At 37.5% G+C, this 19,794-nt stretch overlaps 3 protein-coding genes and 1 long non-coding RNA gene across 6 annotated transcripts; 2 read left to right on the top strand and 2 right to left on the bottom strand.

Moving 5' to 3' along the window:
• On the bottom strand, nt 1–5,536 carry LOC124164117. Its single transcript, XM_046541294.1, has 4 exons — nt 5,319–5,536; nt 5,081–5,238; nt 4,739–4,839; nt 1–584 (listed from the first exon to the last, which is right to left on the bottom strand). Exons 1-4 carry the CDS (start codon nt 5,424–5,426, stop codon nt 247–249), a joined length of 705 nt encoding a protein of 234 aa, XP_046397250.1. The 5' UTR covers nt 5,427–5,536; the 3' UTR covers nt 1–246.
• Nucleotides 5,537–5,634: 98 nt separating this feature from the next.
• LOC124164118 lies at nt 5,635–7,342 on the top strand. Its single transcript, XM_046541295.1, has 3 exons — nt 5,635–5,687; nt 6,260–6,418; nt 6,804–7,342. The coding sequence occupies exons 2-3, from the start codon at nt 6,308–6,310 to the stop codon at nt 7,176–7,178; spliced, it is 486 nt and encodes a 161-aa protein (XP_046397251.1). The 5' UTR covers nt 5,635–5,687; nt 6,260–6,307; the 3' UTR covers nt 7,179–7,342.
• Nucleotides 7,343–7,611: 269 nt separating this feature from the next.
• LOC124163286 lies at nt 7,612–10,894 on the top strand. Of its 2 annotated transcripts, none has more exons than XR_006865739.1 (2): nt 7,612–7,835; nt 8,794–10,894. It is a non-coding gene; the product is annotated as an uncharacterized LOC124163286 (long non-coding RNA). The 2 variants fall into 2 exon arrangements; XR_006865740.1 differs by lacking the exon at nt 7,612–7,835 and adding an exon at nt 8,621–8,698.
• LOC124163285 lies at nt 10,042–19,790 on the bottom strand. 2 transcript variants are annotated; one of them, XM_046540083.1, is made up of 6 exons: nt 19,664–19,790; nt 19,448–19,572; nt 17,874–18,108; nt 17,433–17,688; nt 13,286–13,520; nt 10,042–10,912 (listed from the first exon to the last, which is right to left on the bottom strand). In XM_046540083.1, the coding sequence occupies exons 1-6, from the start codon at nt 19,680–19,682 to the stop codon at nt 10,901–10,903; spliced, it is 882 nt and encodes a 293-aa protein (XP_046396039.1). In that variant the 5' UTR covers nt 19,683–19,790; the 3' UTR covers nt 10,042–10,900. The 2 variants fall into 2 exon arrangements, with proteins under 2 accessions (XP_046396039.1, XP_046396038.1); XM_046540082.1 differs by having other exon boundaries at nt 17,850–18,108.
• Nucleotides 19,791–19,794: the final 4 nt, after the last annotated feature.

Below are 19,794 nucleotides of genomic sequence, written 5' to 3' on the forward strand. Positions count from 1 at the left end.
TGAATCATTTAGAAAATTTATTTCTGGCAAAGATAAATTAAGCTACCAGGAAAACTAAATAACATTCTAATACACCTTTGCCACTCTGAAAAAATTAACTTAAAACAAATAAGCTAAATGCATAGCTGGATAAAAACCAATAGTTCCCAACATGGATTCCTCTTCGCTGCGTTCCAAACAATGTCCTCCAATTTCATACAGTATCATCACTGGTCTTCAAGGCACTTTACAGGTCTAGCTCAAGAATCATACCTGAACATCAGGAGAGCTATCATTAAACCACATTTCAACCCGAGACTGTATATCATCATGCTCTGAAGGAGATATGCCAGCAAGAGTAGTGACAATTTCTGATGGTGAATCAATGTTCATGTACTTCAATGCCGAAGCTGAGTCTTCAGGCATAATTTCCGAATCTCCACCTTCCAATTGCACATAATTGGGAGCACACGTTGAAGCATCACTAAAACTGGATATCAACTCATCTTCCTTTACCTCCTTGCTTTCTTCTCCATTACTGAGGCGTGATTTTGCACCATACGAGGAATCATTCAGCCAATTCCTCACCAATTCCTGGTTAGTCTCTTAAATAAAGAAAAAATCAAAAGTACACTTAAGTTAACGTGTCACAAGTCTAATACTGAGAATAGATCTCAGGTCATTTCACTTTATCTTAAAATAAAATTGAACTCAATTTTGTGGTAAGCTAGTGAATGAGGAAAAAATTTTGTTTTCCTTTTCTTAAACTCTGATTTTTTAATTCACAATGCATTTTACCTCTTTGTGGTAAGAATCCATAACACTACAAAGTACTGGAAAGCAAAAACTTTTGTAAAAACAAGAAATTTTAAGTCAGTCTCTAAGCAATGAACACCATACTCTCTATATCCAGTTAATTTCAGAGATTTGTTCACCTTCCCCGGAGATTTCTTTCATATGGTTCATTTTTATCCGATACGATTCAAATATGCCTTTATGTTAGTGGGAGGACAAGATATGAAGCTCAGGAAAGGATGATGGAACAACTAGCACGACATCAAGAAAGATTTTGAGAGACAATATCAATGGATTCAGGCTAAAACAGTGGAAAGTGTTTGTGAATGAAAATGCAAACGTACTATCTTTTATGTGCTTTCTTATCACTCAGCTACATTGCAAGGATTTTTCAATAATAAGGGCCACATGCATTTATCTGACAAGGAGACATCGCCAAAGTGATGTTTGGTATCTGAATGCCGATGTCATTTTCTGAAACTATATACAGTGGAACCTTGATAAAACGACACCCCACGGTGCACCATTGAACACTCGCTATAGCGAATTGTCGCTTTACCGGAGGTGGTGCAAATAATAGCCAATATACCTCATATTACTCCTTTATTTTTATTTTCTCGCTTAGACGTGTTTGGTGTTTTTTTGGCCATGGTGTGTTCCATCAAATGCTTTCTATTCATGCAACTCATGGACGTGCGGGTATGCTGACGACTGCTTTCTGCCGCCCGAGGAACAAAAGAAGATCAACCATTCGCGAATGCTAATGCCACAATATTTTCACCAAAATTAACTACTTATTTATCGAACGACAGTTTACCACATAAATTTGAGACTGAGCACTCCATTAACTTCATTTCTAACAGATCGCTAGCAATTACAGAGATTAAGGAGTCTTGATGTAAGTTTTTCCGGCGGTGAAACCCTCGCTATGGCGAGAGCCAACACCAAAAGTGCCTCGTAAAAACGAAATTTTTAGCATGCTTATTATAGGATCAATTGACGGTGCATCGGCTATCTCTCGTAATAGCGGGGGTCTCGCTATAGCCCGTACTTGCTTTAACGAGGTCCCACTGTACGTAGGTAAGGTGGAAAGTGTCATGGCTTTCTTCCACATAGGCCTGGGTTCGCAAGATATTCGAATGTAAATATTTCACGCACAATGACTTCCTTCGATTAATCATCTCCATTCAGCAAGCGGCGTAGCCTAGTGGGTTAAGGCACGCAGTCGAAATTTTCGCTGCGTGCGTCCAGGGTTTGAGTCCCAGTGGAGTCATTTTTTTCTTTCTTATTATGTTTTAAATCACTGCTACAACTCACCCCTATTTGTTTATGCCAGTTACTTTGCCATTTTTTATTTTCATATTAGATTATGGATTTTAAATAGTACTCCTAATGGTGCCTTACCACGCAAACTTGAGGACATATATGTATAACTACGTGTGAATTTCCAGGTAATGTGCTCATCCTCGCCCCAGCCATTGTTCCCTCAGCCTCTTCATATATTTATATTCTCAACTTATTCTTCTCACCAAATTGACACAACCGGCTATCCGCATATTCATTTACCAACCCTAGCCAGGCTATGACACATTAACAAAAAAATTGACTCCACTGGGACTCAAACCCCGGATGCACGCAGAGAAAGTCTCAACTGCATGCCTTAACGCACTAGGCTACGCCGCTTACTGAATGGAGGTGATTAATCGAAGGAAGTCATTGTGCACGGATATCTCTCGAACCCAGGAAAAACACACAGGAGCGATATCAACCCAATACTCAAACTCGTTCCACACTCTCACATTTGTCTTTACTCAAATGGAAACAGCGATGCCTTTAGCGATGAAGCAACTCTCCGCTATAACTGGACGTCAATCGCCACCATGTGCACATATGGGGCACTGATAATCCCCACGAAACAATTGAGCATACAATTAATTCACCTAAGGTGAACGTTTTCTGTGCCATTTCAGTCAATGAAGGTTTTGGTCCTTTTTTCTTCGACGGTGCTAGTGTAACTGGGCAAAACTATCTGGAGATGTCATAAAATTGGCTGTTCCCTCAACATGAACAAGAAGAAAAAACAATTCATATTCCAGCAGGATGGAGAACCACCACATTGGAACTTATCTGTCCGTGACTATCTGAACGACAACTACCCAAGGCAATGGATCGGCCGATAGACAGCCGGTGACAATGCACTTCATCAATGGCCTCCAAGAAGCCCTGACCTCACCCCCTGTGATTTTGCCTATCAGGGTATGCTAAGGATATGGTGTTTTGAACACCTCTACCAGTAAGAATCAAAGATCTGAAACGAGAAATAACAGCAGCTTACCAAACTGTTACACGGATATGACTGAGAGTGTGGATTAAGTTTGAGTATCCGATGGATATCACTTGAGGGTCCGAAGGGGGTCATATTGAACAGTTGTGAACTCTACAAGAATTGCCATGAGAAAAAATTACCCTGGACCGGGAATCGAACCATGGACCTTTGGCTTTCCGGGCCACTGTGCAGACCACCACACTATCCAGGTTCTTTAATTCTCTTGGCTTGGCTTATTCGAAGTCCTTACTCCCTTGTGTTGCCATCCTTAATGGACTGCGAGGGCCTAACACCTAGTACCATGAGCGTCGGTATAATTGCCATGAGAATTAAAGAACCTGGATAGCATAGTGGTCTGCACAGTGGCCCGGAAAGCAAAAGGTCCACGGTTCAATTCCTGGTCCAGGGGAATTTTTTCTCATGGCAATTCCTGTATATTTCAACACCGTTCACGCGGCAGGATTCAAAATATTACACATTTGCGAACTTGTTTCCAAGTGAAAAAAAGCTGTTTTAAATACTCTTCATAATGATGTATAACACAAGTTTCTATTATGTTTCTTCGATTAAATACAAAATTTTAAAGTTTTCGTATTCTTTTTGAATCACCTTGTATTGAAATTAATTGCTGTAGACTAACCTTCACAAAGATAAAATTTAACTATTCATACAATACCAAATACAATGACAGTTGAAATCAATCGATTCGGCTTTAACTTTGTGAAAATGTTGAAATGAAAAATAAACAACCTTGGTAACTTTTCACTGGAAATTTTTTTAGTGGTACGACGCTTATTCAAAACGGAATATATAAACTTAAGTGCAATGATTGTGACGCAGTTTATGTCCGGGGCAGACAAGTAGGGACAGGGACATGGTAGTAGGCAGACGTTCCTGACAAGAACAGAGGAGCACAAAAGGTGTTTTCGCAAGGGGAATTTACAACAATCCCACTTTGCAAAGCACCTGTGGGAAGAGGGACCATCGTCTTCCTGAGAAACTCACCTCTCATTACCACTGCCCTTAACCTCTGTAATTTACCCCACTCCAAATCAACCCTTTCCACGGCCAACGAACCTTCCCTGCCTCTCCTAGCCTGAGCTTAGTCACGCAACCCAATCATTCCCTCACCCACTCTCCTACTCCACCCCGAATTTCCCCCCTGCATAACCCTTCACCCTTCCCCCCTGCTAGAATTTGGGCATTTATTGGATTATCTGAGTAATAAACACTACTTGAAAATGACGCCTCAGCATTGAAACGTGTCACACCAATAAAAATTTCCAATGAAAAGTTACCCAGGTTGTTACAATGACAGTGCCTAAAATACCAAACAATGATCATCAACAATGACTCAAGTGTAATTCACAAGCTAAGATAAAATACCATACAGTACCATCCCTTATTCAAGTCCATTAAATAAGCAAGTCATTATTTATTAGCATGAAGAATACAATAATACTAAGAAATATTAATAGGAAGCAATGTCACCTAGACTTATGAATGAAAATACATACTACCATCCCTTACATGTGACTGAATAGGTAACAATGATAAAATTTTGATTAAAGAAAAAAGATGCAAGATCAATCTCTAGTAGAAGTATTTTTTAGAAATATCGAAATAATCAGAATTTACCTTTGATATAAGAGAGAGAATTCGGTTCTCCAGGATCAGCTGATGAAAAAGTTTCAACTGGAGCTCCTTCTGAATCCTTATCAGTTCGATGTCTTCCAAAACTGGACCGAGATAAAAAAAACAAGCCATTGGCTAGATGTACTTCTTAATCATGTAAAATCATACCATGCCAAAATAAAATTATTTTATTCTTCTAAAAGAAATCATTTTAGCAGATTATTATTCCCATTCATTACATGGAGGAAAGGCAATGCATTATTAGAATCTCGTCGATTCGAAAAAGTGGGAAAGCTAACTTGGAAAGTCACTATCAAGAACCCTACATTAATTCTATCCACTAACCGAAATTCACTTAGGTCATAGAGTCTATTTTTTAAACAACTAGCATATATGAAGGAAGTATTAAAAACATCTTGGTCTCCAACAGGTACTTTCTTGCAAGACAAATTTATCGCACCGCTAATAGGTTTCTTTGTGGTGACCACGGATCCACCTCCCCACTGAAAAAACAATGAAATGAGACAAATTACTACCATCATTACATTCCAACAAATTAGCAAGAGAATGTTTTAAATCTTACCTCAATGAGAGAAGATACTAAGTTTGCATCATAGCTCGACTGCAACACAGCAAAATTCATTGATGTACCTTCATTCGTTTTGAATAATGTCTTGGAATGTGCATACATAATCAAAGAACTGTTAAGGGATAATACATCAGAAGCTTTATCAAATCTGTCACTATCACTTTAGTATTCGCGTTGACATCAAACATTTCTTCCATTTAAAGCTGGTCCACTTCATTTGCTTATTTTGAGCGCGCTTGCGCGCTTGTTTTCTAGTTTGAAAAGCGAAGCGCATTTCGTTTGACTTGAATGGCTGAGAGCGCAATGTTATTGAAAGGTTCAAGAAAGGTTATTGCGGATATTGACACACTGTAAATTCTAGAGGTAATTACCATTAATTCATTGTTAGATATTGCTATATTAAATTATTTTTCAAATATATGTTTATGATATTCTTAACTCCGTGGACACGATTATTACATATGGAGTCCCGTGACTTGCGGAAATGTCGACTCCGACTCGGAAACAAGTATAGCGATTGAAATCCTTGTGTAGGCTTTCGCGGTGTGGCGAAGATTCAGGGTGGAGGTTTTCGGGGTTAGCACCGCGTAGATTGGTCTCTGCAGACAACACTTCATTGACCTGAAGAAGCCTGCTGCAATGCCGGCGAAACTGTTGTCTGCAGAGACCAATCTACGCGGTGCTAACCCCGAAAACCTCCACCCTGAATCATAGCGATTGAAATACTGGTTTCCCATTCTTCGCGGATCTGTCTTTGCTTGAGAACATTTCGGATAATTGATGAATTTACATGTTGCCGTTTCGCGCATTTTATTCGATCGACAACATTGGACGCATCCCAAGGAGACCCCATTTCGCTCCATTTATTCCAGACTGTCGTTCAGTGTGACTTATGCGAAATTGGAAGTCGTCTCAAGATTGATCGTTTTTTGCAGTGATTTTACGAAAGGGAGACGAGGATTAAGTTTTATTCGACTTTCATAATGGGGCCTAACCGACGTTGCTGTATACCTGGGTGCAGAGGAGGCTACGACAGTCAAAAGAGGCGTAATAAGGAGTTGGGCATACGTAACAAAAGTCTCTTCCAAGCAAGGGTGAGTGAATAACCCATGAACAAACATATATGTTCATGGAATAACCTATTATTACCATATTTTTAACTCCGCTAGTTCGATAAGTTTATGTATCGTGAAGCTTTGGCTAGAAAGGCGTTGTAGGGGTACATCTAGGAGGTATTTTGTTATTTTCGATGTGATTGCTATGTTACTTTTAGAAAAAGCGTTCTTATATTTTGCAAATACAAGGAAATGTTTTTTTTATCTCTTTTCGACAAATGTGTGGTGGCAGTGCTGCAATGCTTGTTATGTAAATAGCGTGGTTTGTTGTGGAACGTTGTGACAGGATTATATATAATTTGCTGTGACCGTAGGAGCTGTAAAAAATATAAGTGGAGCTAAAAAATGATTAATAATATTTCAGAATGATGCCCAGGTGCAGAAATGGCGTCAGGCCATTTCGCGTTTGGAGAAAGAGTTCTCTAAAAAGGATGTTGTCTGTGAGGACCACTTTCCGGAGGATTCTATCACACGGTACACCGAAATTAAAATGAAAGACGGCTCTATCGTCAAGTGGGAAAGGGGGGTACCTGAACTCAAGCCGGACGCCTGCCCGACGTTATTCCTAAATTCCCCTAAGGACACCGTGCGGAAGGCCACGAAGGGAAGGCAATCCACAACACCAATTACTCTACGGGTGACCGGCGGAAATGATGGTTCTGCCCTCGACGCAACACTGTTTGATGGTTTGTCGTTGCTGGCCGAAGTAGCTGGAAAGAAGAAACCTTTAGATGTCTAATTGGAAGTTCCGGTGGAATTGGCGCCGTTGGATGAATCTAGAGAAGCTGCATCCTCACTTTCGGCCCCCAGCGACATTGTGGATAGGATTTCCCTACCTGGGCGACTGCTGTTGCCTGTAACAGTGCCGTCTTCCTCCGCGTTGGGCTATGATTTCAGTGCGTTATAACAGTAGTTGTAAGCTTTTCCGCCTTGTTTTCATAATGCAATTTATTCTATTTTGTTTCAGTGTAGTTACTGTCAATATTTTTGTTGCAGGGAGATAACGAGTGATTGATGTCACCACTCCATTTCTGGTGGGGAACTCTGGGAGGAAGGAATTTTTTTTTTGGTATGCCCATGCATAGAAAGTGGTCAGTTGGTAATGTAATTACTCATCTAATGATACACAGTTAAATTAATTAAAAAAAAACATTTTTATTCTCAGTGAGGGGACCGGATCTTATCTGCCTCAACAGGTGTGGGATGCTCTCCTCCTGGCAATGCCTGACAGAGAACTTGTTCATTGAACATTAAAACGGTTTCTCATAGGGCTAATGGCGATCTCTTTCCCGTTGGGATGATTTCCTCCAAAAAATAAGAGAAACGCATCTGTCTGGTAACCTCTGAGGTGATGTGGAATAACCAGAGAAAGGAGGAGAGGGGATACTTATAATTGGTAAGTATGTATTGATGCATGAATGCATCATTAATTCATATTATAACAGTATTTATTTCAACAGATATCAGGGCTAAAAAGTTTGTTACAAATGTTTGTCCTCAATTTATTTTTAGCTCATTGGTCAAGGATACTTTTTGAAGTGTCTTTTGATTGGAAATACGCTTTAATTTTTTGTGATTTATCCAATGAAAGTTGGATAGCAAATTTTTTAAAGGGTATTTATTTTTTTCCATTCACGTATTCGAAAAAATTCTTAGTTGTATCTAAGTACCTTAATACAAAATTTCAATTGTCTTTTTAAGTAATGTAATCTACCACTGCCAGCCTTATATTGATTATATAACTGATCATGTTCTGTATATTTTTCACTCACATGCTCATGTGTTGTTTCCCAAGGCTTAGGCATTATATTGCAATGATAACCACCGAATTAAGGAATATATTTCTCATTTTTTTAGGAGAACATTTTGTTAAGTTTGTGAAATTTCCTTTCTCTCTTAAGCATTACAAAGTTTCATATATTGCAGTATCAAGGAATCCTCGGAACACACTTAAAGTTCTGGCCTTTTTTATTTCCAATTTACATATTAATCTAATTTTATTATTCTAAACTCGATCAGAAATAATTTTCTGGAAATTGCTTGAATCAACTTTCTTAAGGCTATATGGAACATGGTATTGTGCAGGTTAGCCTTGCATTCATTTCTAAAATGGCATGGAATTGCACGAATACATGAACGAAATTTGAACAGGAGCTATTTTGCCATCTCATGTCCATGCATTCTCATATGTGTTCTAGCAATTCACCGCTTTACAAGATGCAATTTTGACTGGGCCGTCGTAGTACAACAGCCTTTATAGTAAGCATCGTATTTAGGGCAAACTTTAGTTCAAGTGATGGGTTGGTTTTTAAGGTATCATTTTGGGTAAGACAACTCTTTTCTTTTGTTTACAGGGTCTGTACAACCATGTGTGAGGAAGCAACTCGTTGCAAGAATGAAATTGGTACACTTGTTCCTTCAAGTCACACATGCAGTTCTTTTCAAGTTCTGAATTTTTGTCGTAAACTATTACAAATCATGATTCTTCCATGTTAGGGCCTTTTTTTGTATTACATGGACTATGGAAGTGAAATTTCACACCATTACTCCCGAGTGTGTATGTCTGATAGTATGGAGAAAGTATTACTTACAAGTGTGCCTACAAGCTGCTTTTTAAGTTCGGTGAGTGAGGTTAGCAATGGTGTATGTCTCTTTGAATAATCAATTCGATCTCATGCCAATTTCTGTTTTCCCTCCTAGGAAGCTCAAGCCCGATTTAAGAATGCGTCAGGTATTTGGAAAAAGAGGCCAATTCTTTTTATTTATAATAAAATGTATATTTTTGATTATAAATTAATTTAATGTAAATTTAATGATTTTTGTTTATGCAATATACTTTAAACAAAAAATATCATATATAACATGAAATTAAACACAAGGCCAATATAAACCTTGAATGTCTAAAGGTTAAATGTGAAAAAAAAACTTACCTTGTGTCTTCATGGTTGCAGTGACCATTTTTGTCATCTGGGATGTTTTTAGCTAGGAAATATGATTTTTCGCTGAAGAGGTACATCCTGGCTCTTCGATGGAAAAATAAAAAAGGATGTGTACATGATAAGTACAAGTCGCATGGCAGAAATGGGTTCATTCACTGAGTGGAGGGTAGAGAGAAAACGAAGCCTAAAAATGTTGTGAACTATGGAAACTTTGGTATCAACCTTTTACACCAGAAAATGTCCTTTGCTGTAATAGTACATTGTAGTGTCAAATGGTGGTGTAAATTTGCATTTCATATTTCATTGACAAGTGAATGTAATGAAAGAACTATGAAGTGAATCGGCAGTATTTGAGGAAGATCCAGAGGGGCAACCTAGTGCCAGTAGAGGTCGATTGCCACTATTATCAGGGAAACATTTTCTTAAAAGCATTCCCATTCTAGAAGGACCAAAAAAGTGTTACGTATGTGCAGAGATAGGAGACTGGGATTTGCATGAGGAAGGACTCCTCATTTCAGTGGGTTTTTGTGTATCCTGATGCTTTCAAATTTGCCATTCTGAGAAAAATTCTATTTTTGTAATACAACATTTTTATGATTTCCTTGGATCAAATAGTTCACATAGAGCGTATCAAAAAATTGTAATGCATTTAAAGGCTGTAGATCAATTGTTTCAACTTTTTTATTTATCTAAATACAGTAGACATTCATTGTTACATGACGTGCTGAATAGTTTTTATTCAACTCATTCATAAGTAAGAATAAAGTTAATTTTTATTAAAATATACTTTGTGCTATAAAGTATTCATCTTTTAGTTTAGCTGATAATATTTTTGATAATGTATGATTTTGGTAAAAATGGCCTGATTTTTCAGTAGGGCTTTTAAATTAGTGACTGGCTCTGTGTTAAGATGATAGAAACTTTGGAATCTATGAAGCATCTTCTCAAGCAAGTTGTCCCAATTAGATATGGTCTAATAAATCTTGCTCCCAAGCATTTTTTCTTTTTGGCATGAATATTGCCAATTTCTTTTATTCGCACACTAAAATGCAGCCATTCAACCACACACATGTATATATATACAAGGGTATAGACTATATATGTATAAATATACTCCTTTGTTCATCCATACACATCCAAAGTACAAACATACAAGGATATTAATTAGTAGAGAGAGAAAGAAAGATACATACACGTTACTCACACTAATGCACTAAAACTCACTTACATGATACTTTCTAGTCACAAAAAAAGTAAAAAAATAAGTTCTTTTCCTTGGGTTCCCTCAAATTAGAAAGGGAACTGACAGAGAAGGAAAAAAAACTGTCGTTCAAGTTCTCAGAGCCATGTCCAAGGCCCTTCTCTTTCTATCAGCAGAGCCATAAGTCCACCCGGAGAGCTGAGGGAAGAGAAATGAGGACCCTCAATGTGTGTGATTCGGCAGCTGAATCATACTCTGTCTGTGTCCTGAGTAGGCATTCCGTACAGTTGGCACTCATTACTGAGGGTTCCTTCTCCAGAGTCACAAAAACATCTAAGGGAAAATATTGTAATAATTTAGAAAAAATGTACGAACAGATCAACAGCAAAATATTAAAATTTGCAATCCCTATTCCCTCCAAGCAATTCTGTCTGGGGGAATCAGGGGAAAATTTTTGAAAAACAGGGTACTAAGAAATGGGTTTTAAACTAATTTTAACACTTTTCATATTTGAAAAAATTTATTTTCTTGAAAATTCATGAGTTTTCAATATTTTGCTATCTTTTATGAAGGAAAATAATTGTTTTTTTTTATTTTGGGTGGCAGAGGGGGGTCCAGACCCCATCTTGGCTACGTCACTGATGCCACTTGAGACTTGGGTTTCGTCGGTAGTCTAGATGAGTGATTTGCCCCTTCCTCTCCCCTACACATCTCACAGCATATCAATCGGCCTCTGGTTCATAGAAACTCTCACTGCATGCCACAGTCAACCACAATTTCTTCATGCAACAGATGAATAGGTATATTATTTTTATTACCCTTTTTGACGAAGCAGTTTCGCTTGTTATCTCCAGGGAAAGTGGCAAGTCTGAATCACTATCATATTAGGTGCACAACTAAGTTCTCGCTGTTTTATTTATGAAAACACAACTTTATTGTAAAAAATTGTTACAAATGAATCATTCCAACTATTTTCTATCGCTAGCTACAACTTTTTCCCATCTTTCTGGCAGAGCTTGAATACCATTACGGGAAAAGTAGTTCATCTTATGAGGCTATCCACTAATCCAGCCATTTTTTGAGATCTTCTCTGCTGATCAGCCGGTCCATGTGCCATCAAACTTAACAAGTGATAATCGGACAGTGCAACATCTGATTAATATAGCGGGCGGGTTAGGACTTCCCATTTGAGTGTTTCCACGTTGGTTTTAAGGGGTTCTACAACATGAGGTCAGGCGTTGTCATGCTGTAGAATGACACTGCTTGTATTGTGGCCGTTTTTCTCACGGTACTCAGCTCAATCACATCAATTGGAGTCCATACCGTTCCCCAGTAATGGTTTTGTTTGGTTTCAACAGTTCATAGTAAATGATACCAACCTGGTCCCACTAAACACACAGCATTACCTTCGCAGCATAAATATCGGCCGAGCCGACGACATAGAGGTATGGCCACGCAGTCCCAAAGACTTTCTTCTCTTTAAGTTTCTGTAATAAATCCATTTTTCATCACTAGTCATGATGTGATGAAGAAAACCTTTCTTTTTTTGATGATGGAGCTGTTTTTCATTGGTGACGAAACGTTGCTCAACATCCCTTGGCTTCAAATCATGAGAAACCCTTGTTCCTTACTTTTGAATCATTCCTATCGCATGCAACCACTTGGAAATGGCTACGCGAATAACTCCTAATGCTGAAGCGAGCTCTTCTTGAGTTTGGCATGGATATTCATAGAGCAATACCTCCATTTCAGTGTCTTCGAAGATTTTTGGTCTTCTTGCATGCGGACGGTTATCAACGTTGAAATGACCGTCTTTGAAGCGACAGAACCAATCACAGCACATTGTGTAACTTATAGCAGCATCTCCGAAAACTTTTTGGAGCCCTCGATGCGCTTCAACTGCCGTTTTATTCGAATTAAAGAAGAAAATCAACTCTTCACACAAACGACAGTTACTTGACAATAACTCGGACATTTTCACGCAACAATAAAGGCCGTTTTACACGGGACATGGAATTGTGCAGGTTAGAGCTGCATTTATTTCTAAAATGGCATGGAATTGCGTGAATGCATGAACGTAATTAGAACAGGGGCTATTTTGCCGTCTCGCATCCACGCATTCTCGCATGTGTTCTAGCAACTCACCGTTTTACACGATGCAATTTTGATTACGCCTTCGCACGTGCGTCAGATTGCGCAATTCCGTGTTCCGTGTAAAATGGCTTTAAGGATTTGACACCAACACAAACTCACCATTGTCATGAACCTGTTTGTTTATCAAATGTCTAAGCTTGATTCATGACGTTTCCAATGAGTCAAAATCAACCTGCAATCACTGCTAGGGCCATCTAATAACAAACAGCGGGAACTAAGTTGCACACCTAATAGTAGGTACATATGGTAGCTCCCTGATTTGTGTCTCATTAACATTCAACAACGATTGGAATGTGCCATAAATAAGTTGGTGGGATGGCATGTCTCTATTCTTAATTAATTGAGTAAATACTTTCAGAGGGCCAATGTACATGAGGAAGAAATTCATCTATAAAATAACAGTTTCAGTTCCTTGTATACTGGATTTTAAAAAATTAGTACATAATACATATGTGAGGAAATTTCTTACATTAACTTAGATCACCAGATTCTTATTTCTTTAAATCAAGTGATTTAATTCTGTATTTAAATTATCAAATTGAGAGACATCACCTCTTCCATTTGCTTTTCTTTCTCCTTCTTATCTTGGACAACCAGCAAGTATTCATCCACGACAGTTTCAAATCCATCATCCTTTAAGCTTTCATACTTTGATAAATGCTCCTTTAGTCTTTTAATCTCCAACTTTTTTGCTTCCATCTCTTCTTTTTGCTTCACTTGTATAATTTCCAAAGCTGCTGTGCCTCCCTCAGAAAATATCTCATTCTTAATTTCTGCCAGCAATTCCCTGTCAAAGAAAATGCATATTATTTTAACATCCAATTAAGTAGGATTCCACTGTTTTTACATGTACCAAATGAAAACTTCAACATGATATCAATGCAAAATTACTCAGGATCAAGATATCCATTCACATTTTCACTATACCTACTTCCCATTAGATTTGTAGTGCTTGTCACTAGGAAAAAAACATATTTCTCTGAAACAATTGCACATGTTAACTTCTTCGGGGCTTGAAAACCTTAACACTGTGATATGCCGTGAATTTTGTTATAAGACCATAGAAATCTTTCAACTTTGGTTGTAGAACTACAATGGACAGACTAAAAGAAAAATCGATATTTCGATCATGTTTCAAGGCCGAGTCACGTGCAGACACTGTCCATGCATTTATCTGCACACGTGTATTCGAAGCGCAATTATGTATTGGTCTGTGTGCCATGACAGCACATTGACCTTAAGCCTGTGATTGGAAGACATTAACCCTGACAAAAAATCGGCACTTCTTCACTTCCCTGCCACCGTGCTCTTTCCATTTTCCCACACACAGCCTTTAGCCGGACCTGAATTTTGCTAATGATAGATGATGCCATGAGAGATAGCATTTTCATTGCTGCATTTGCATTCAAGGCATCTGTTGCGCTAGTTACATTTTTAGTTAACGCGCTGCCGGTGATTGTTACGTGATCAGTATTTCTGCCTAAAATGCCTTATCTACAAACCGTGAATTTGATGACATTAAGACCGTGAAAACCTGAAAAAAACCACGAATTTTATAAGGTAGTTAGAGTGGGAACCCTGCTTTTCTTTCTGAGTATAATTACATAGTTGTTTCAGGTCTGACGAGACGACGACGTTCCACGTCGAAACCTAGGTTGCACATTAAATATTTATGTAGAATTACAAAGTTTTCTTTAGTTTTCATTCCGTCTCTGGTACAGCTTATACAGGAGATAACAAAAAAAATAAACAGACCTGGATAAAGTGAATGAATAATGTTATTTGGGAAGCGGAATAATAAGCGATAGAAGAAGCAAAAAATAAACTATTAGTACAATAGGCTAGAAAAAGACTAATAGCACTTCACAAAAAGAATAATCTTTCGCCGCAGGAAATTACAGCATGAGTGTTGATGCAAGGATGCAATTCACTAAAACTAACATCTAGAGCATGCTTCTCTATGGCAGTTGGCATGGACGATAATAGCAGCAGACAAATCAAGGGTGTAAAGCATTCAAAAAGGGATGCCACAGAAGAATGAAGAAGATTAACCAAATAAGTAATTAGGAGAGAAGAGAAATTTCTTGAAACCCTAAAGAAGATGAAAGAAACTAATCAGCCATACCTTAAGGAATGATGCACTGATGAAGACCTCAAGGGACAAGTGGATTGGCAAGAACGGGAAAGAAAACCTCAAGTAAAATATATAGAACTGGTAATCAGAGGCGGGCTCAACATCAAATTTAGGGGGGATCACGACCTGGGAGGGACAAGTATAAAACACTCGTCCGGATAGAGGGACTATTTCCCATGAAAAATTTTGACAGGGAGTGCTACACTCTATGATAAATACAACTTTCTCTTCCGACAAATCAAATTTCTCTAATTTGTGACTTGCAGCCGTACATTTGCATGTACAATGTTGACCAGTGACGATGATGATGGAACTTTTTCAGAGAGAGAGTGGAGCCCTAATAAAGAGAAAGTCCAAATTAGGAAGAGATATCGGGAAACCCAGCCTTCTATCCCCTTTCATTGGGAATTTAGTTACTTCTTTGGGAAAAACGTCTTGACCTCTTGAGTCATGAACTGTCCCTATCATAGCATGTGGCTGTGCTCTTTATATTGTTGTGATAGAAGTTATTTTTAAACAATCATAAGTGGAAAACTTCAAAATGTGTTTATATTGATTGAATTACCTGTGATTTTCTGAGTCATAATTTTTGGAACTGCTTTTAAACTCAGCCAAAAATCTTGCATATATTTCTGCTGGAAACTTCATGAACAAAGGCTGAAACTAACCAACCGACTGATGAGAAACCATACATGTAAAGCTTTACAGGCTGTACTATTTTAAGCAGGATTTTTAATAAAGAAAAAATAAGAATTTTATTTGGGAAAACTGGTGACCAACCTAATATACTGGAAAAAATTATATCAGTTGAACTATGAAAGGGGTGTATGCAGTAGGTATTGCCCAAGGCTATCAGAAATCTTATCTTGGAGGTTATAATCACATAGACCAGGGATCTTAAACCTTTTTTAATGAAAGGGCCAAAAATCAATTTGACATCGCCCAGAGGACCACAATGCTCTACGTCACTTTACCATCACATCAATAAATTTTAAAAAAAGCATCTAATTTCAAAATGCAATAAATTTTAATTGTTTAAAAAGTTCAATCAATGTGATTTTTGATGAGTGTGCCAAGGTTTGGTTTTATTTTTGTAGGTTCCCTACAATATTTTCTTTAGCCTCTAGGGTACACTAGAAATTAGCCGGCAGGTCGCTGGTTGAAGACCCTTGACCTAGAATGTTTCAAGCGGCTATGCAACTGTTTCCCATCCTTTCCTTCTCTTTTAGGCTTGGGTTTTCCCCAACCCTAGCTCTTCCAATGGAGGGCCCAGCAATTTACCCAAACATTTAATTTCATACTTCCCAGTGATAAAAATTGAATGAAACAGACAATTTTGTACGTTTATGGACCATGCACTAAACGATATTTCCCACTTCCCAACATCAAAACCCCACCCTTCCTCTTACCCCTTTCCTTTAGTGGTAGGAAATACCTATTTAGTCAATATAGTATATACCTATGCAGTCAAATGATGAGTCTAGCTCATCATAAGATTTTCATAATTTTAGCAATATTTAGGGGAACAAAATAAACTCACACACTCACAGTTAAACAATGTTATAAAATCCACAACGTGCATAAAGAATGCATATTTATTGAAATATGATGAATTGCAAGGAATAAAATGATTCTACATGAGTAGCGATACCTGTGTTCTCAATGTTTTTAAGATAAAAGGATTTTTTTCTCACGGTATATGAACAATATGAAATAGTAATCACTTTTTATTTCACTGTTCTACCTTGATGGCAAACTACAAAATATCATTTCATTACTTACCATTCCATTTAAAAAGAACCACATAAAAAATAAATACATGATAAGAGCACTACATTCAGAAAATAAATTGAAAAGGAAGGAGCTAAAGTAGAACTTGGCTGCACATGATGCACTAGAAAATATTGTTGTAACAACGAATCACATTGCATGAATATAAATTCTGTGGAAATATCACAATGTCTTACTTAACTAATATAAATAACTTCCACAACATCATGCCACATATCACGCAAGTAGAGGTTTGACCTGGATCACATTCTTTTGTAGAAGGCAACAGATTTAATTGCTAAAGAAATTATTGGATAATAAAAAGATAATTAAGAAGACCTAAAGAGGATAAAATGCTAGCACCATTGGATAACTCAAGTAGTTGTGTCAGTTCAAAAAATGGTTTCAACTCAGCCATAATCAATCTTAGATAAAGTTGCGGAACAAGCCCATTATCCAATTACAAGATAATAGCCACGCCATAAAAGCTAAGCAAGTCACTGCTACATTTTTAAACATCGTATGTGCCTCACAGCGCCGTCCTCTGTGAAGATCTCTCTGATAAATCGAATGAAAAAAATGAAAAGGTTGAGTGACAATTTCACCTTAGCAATGACTGAAATATGCCCAGAAAATCACAAATGTATAATGGTGTATAGGAATTGCCAACTAGTAGAACACCAGATGATAAAGAAAGAGTGCCAGCTTGACTCGTCAAAAAAAATGTCTTCATCAATTTGATTCCACCAAAAGATACCGATAGAGAGACGTGAAATAATTGAAGATTGGACGTACTTGCTTTTGATCTGAATAGCCTCAGCTTCTAAACTATTGTGCCTTTTGATGGTTGTGAACAATGGTTCTCCACCTTGTAATTTCATTTTCACAAGAACATCAAGCACTTCCTCACATTTTAAGATTTCTTCATAGCATTTTCTAATATATTCTGTAATCTCCTCATCATGATTCTGCATTAATGATGACGTTGTTACCAACTTGAGACTTTCAAGCAGGCCCTTTAAGTTTTCATCTGTTGCCTCTGAATAGTCATCTGTAATTATTACCAAAAAAATGAATGGAATGGAGATAAAAATCATACATCATTAGTTGCCCTAAAATAATGGATAGGTAAGACAAGAAAATATCAACATAATTCCAATAAATCGAAGATTAAAATTAGCAATAAATTCTGTCCAATGATAATTTTTTTACCAATATACAGTCTATTCAACTCACTCTGATGGTATCGAGCAAAAGTTTGATATATTAACTCATTTGTCATTGATATAATTCCCCTCAGCTCATCGAGAACAGTAGGCCTTTCTTCATCTGTCAACTTGACTCTCGGCCCATATTCAGTGTTTTTTAAAATACCAAGAAGTCCTTTGCTTCCAGTTGAAAATTCATCTCCAGAATGAGCAGCGTCCAGATACTCTTTCAGATTTCCAAAAAGTAAAACCTTTTTTATCTTCTGAAAATGAAAGTCAAAATTGAAAAATTTAACACATCAGAAAAAATATTCAATGATGAAGCATAGCTGCACATAGTTTCATAACATGTAAAATACATACATCTTAACCACAACAATAGTTTATAAATTATTCCAGAGGTCTAATACTACAAGTGCTGACACACATTTGTGATCTTCTGGGCATATTTCAATCATTGCCAAGGTGAAATTATCACTCAATAAGAACCTTTTGATTTTTTCATTCGATATATCAGAGAGATCTTCACCGAGGACGACACTGTAAAGCACATACGATGTTTAAAAATGTAGCAGTGACTTGCATAGCTATTATGGCATGGTTATTTTCTTGTAATTGGATAATGGGCTGGTTCCACAACTTTATCTAAGATTGATTATGGCTGAGTTGGAAAAATGAAAAGACCCATATTGTTCCATTTTTTGAACTGACACAACTACTTGAGTTATCCAATATGGAAAATGTACAGGCTAGAGCAGATAAATTGATGACACCTCAACCTCATGCTGTTTAACCATCCAACCTGTATGACAAACTGTTCAACAAACCAACTTATTTCGCTTATAAAAATAACTGTAACCAAGTCTCCACCAATTCTAATATACATGATCATGGTACTATTAGAAAAAACTATGTATCTCCATTATCAGATTGGTCATTAAATTTCCCATGGATTTGAAAAAAAATTAAAGACAAAACATAAATAGCTTCTGCTAAAAAAAAACTGTATCACTCAAGGGTCGGAGTACACTAGGGGTAAAATCATTAAAAAATCCCATTTCAATAAATTTTTAATTCTCAGCATAGAGGAAAGCATGAAAATCAAAACCCTTTATACTGGAACACCAGGAGAGATTAGCAGAGAAAGACCACGAATGTAGTCAGTTGATGATGAAGAGGCTGACTTGAGAAGACTGGGGGTCAGTAGATGGTGGTGAGAGGTGAAGATAGAAATGAATGGAGGCAGATCATTTTCGAGGCCAAACCCCTACATGGGCTGTAACACCAAGGATGATGTAGATAAACTTTTGGAAAATTTTTATGAGGAAAATGGTGCACAGACCAAAGCCACAAAAATGGACCATCTTCCTTCCCAGCGTTTCCCTATCTAGTCAGAAGTCACTCCTCTAGTGTCTATTCATCCACTGCTATATATTTACCATGTCTCTTAGAAATTCCTTCCTATCATTCTGTTTGGGTTCGTATAGTTATTCAACCACACTTATCTAGCTTCCCTCGCTTTGCACATCTCGTTCTTTATTCTTTTGTGGCACATATCTGCTGATCAGCTTTTGGAGATACAGCTACACAAAATTTACTCACCTCAGCAATAGAGCTACTGAGCCCTTCATTATCAAGCGCTTCTTTGAGGGAGGAGAGTAAAATGTTACTTAGCAGCATATGAAACCTGGATTCATCAAGTTGTGAACGAAGAGCACGAATGCGATCTGTAAAATTTTTAGTTAAAACAATTATGCACCTCAAAACAAACAAAATATTTTAACAGAGGAAATATTGTTTCTCCAAAGTTCATTGTACCATTTATAATATCCTTCATTACTTCCGAAAGGAATACGGAATTCTTTAGAAGGAATAGATGATTATTATGACATTCCTTGATTAGGGACGATTCGCGCGCGCTCGTTCGAGCCAGATTGCGCGCATCGCTT

This window comes from Ischnura elegans, chromosome 8, assembly GCF_921293095.1.
Source record: "Ischnura elegans chromosome 8, ioIscEleg1.1, whole genome shotgun sequence".
Taxonomy (NCBI): Eukaryota; Metazoa; Arthropoda; class Insecta; order Odonata; family Coenagrionidae; genus Ischnura; species Ischnura elegans.

Coding starts and splice junctions, on each gene's coding strand:
- LOC124164117 (XM_046541294.1), bottom strand. CDS start 5,426: ATGTATGCACATTCCAAGACATTATTCAAAACGAATGAAGGTACATCA. Junction 4,840..5,080: donor TATGACCTAAGTGAATTTCG/GTTAGTGGATAG, acceptor ATCTCGGTCCAG/TTTTGGAAGACATCGAACTG. Junction 585..4,738: donor TTCTCTCTCTTATATCAAAG/GTAAATTCTGAT, acceptor TCTTTATTTAAG/AGACTAACCAGGAATTGGTG.
- LOC124164118 (XM_046541295.1), top strand. CDS start 6,308: ATGGGGCCTAACCGACGTTGCTGTATACCTGGGTGCAGAGGAGGCTAC. Junction 6,419..6,803: donor AAAGTCTCTTCCAAGCAAGG/GTGAGTGAATAA, acceptor ATAATATTTCAG/AATGATGCCCAGGTGCAGAA.
- LOC124163285 (XM_046540082.1), bottom strand. Junction 17,689..17,849: donor GTTGAATAGACTGTATATTG/GTAAAAAAATTA, acceptor TAATAATTACAG/ATGACTATTCAGAGGCAACA. Junction 13,521..17,432: donor GCTATTCAGATCAAAAGCAA/GTACGTCCAATC, acceptor TTTCTTTGACAG/GGAATTGCTGGCAGAAATTA.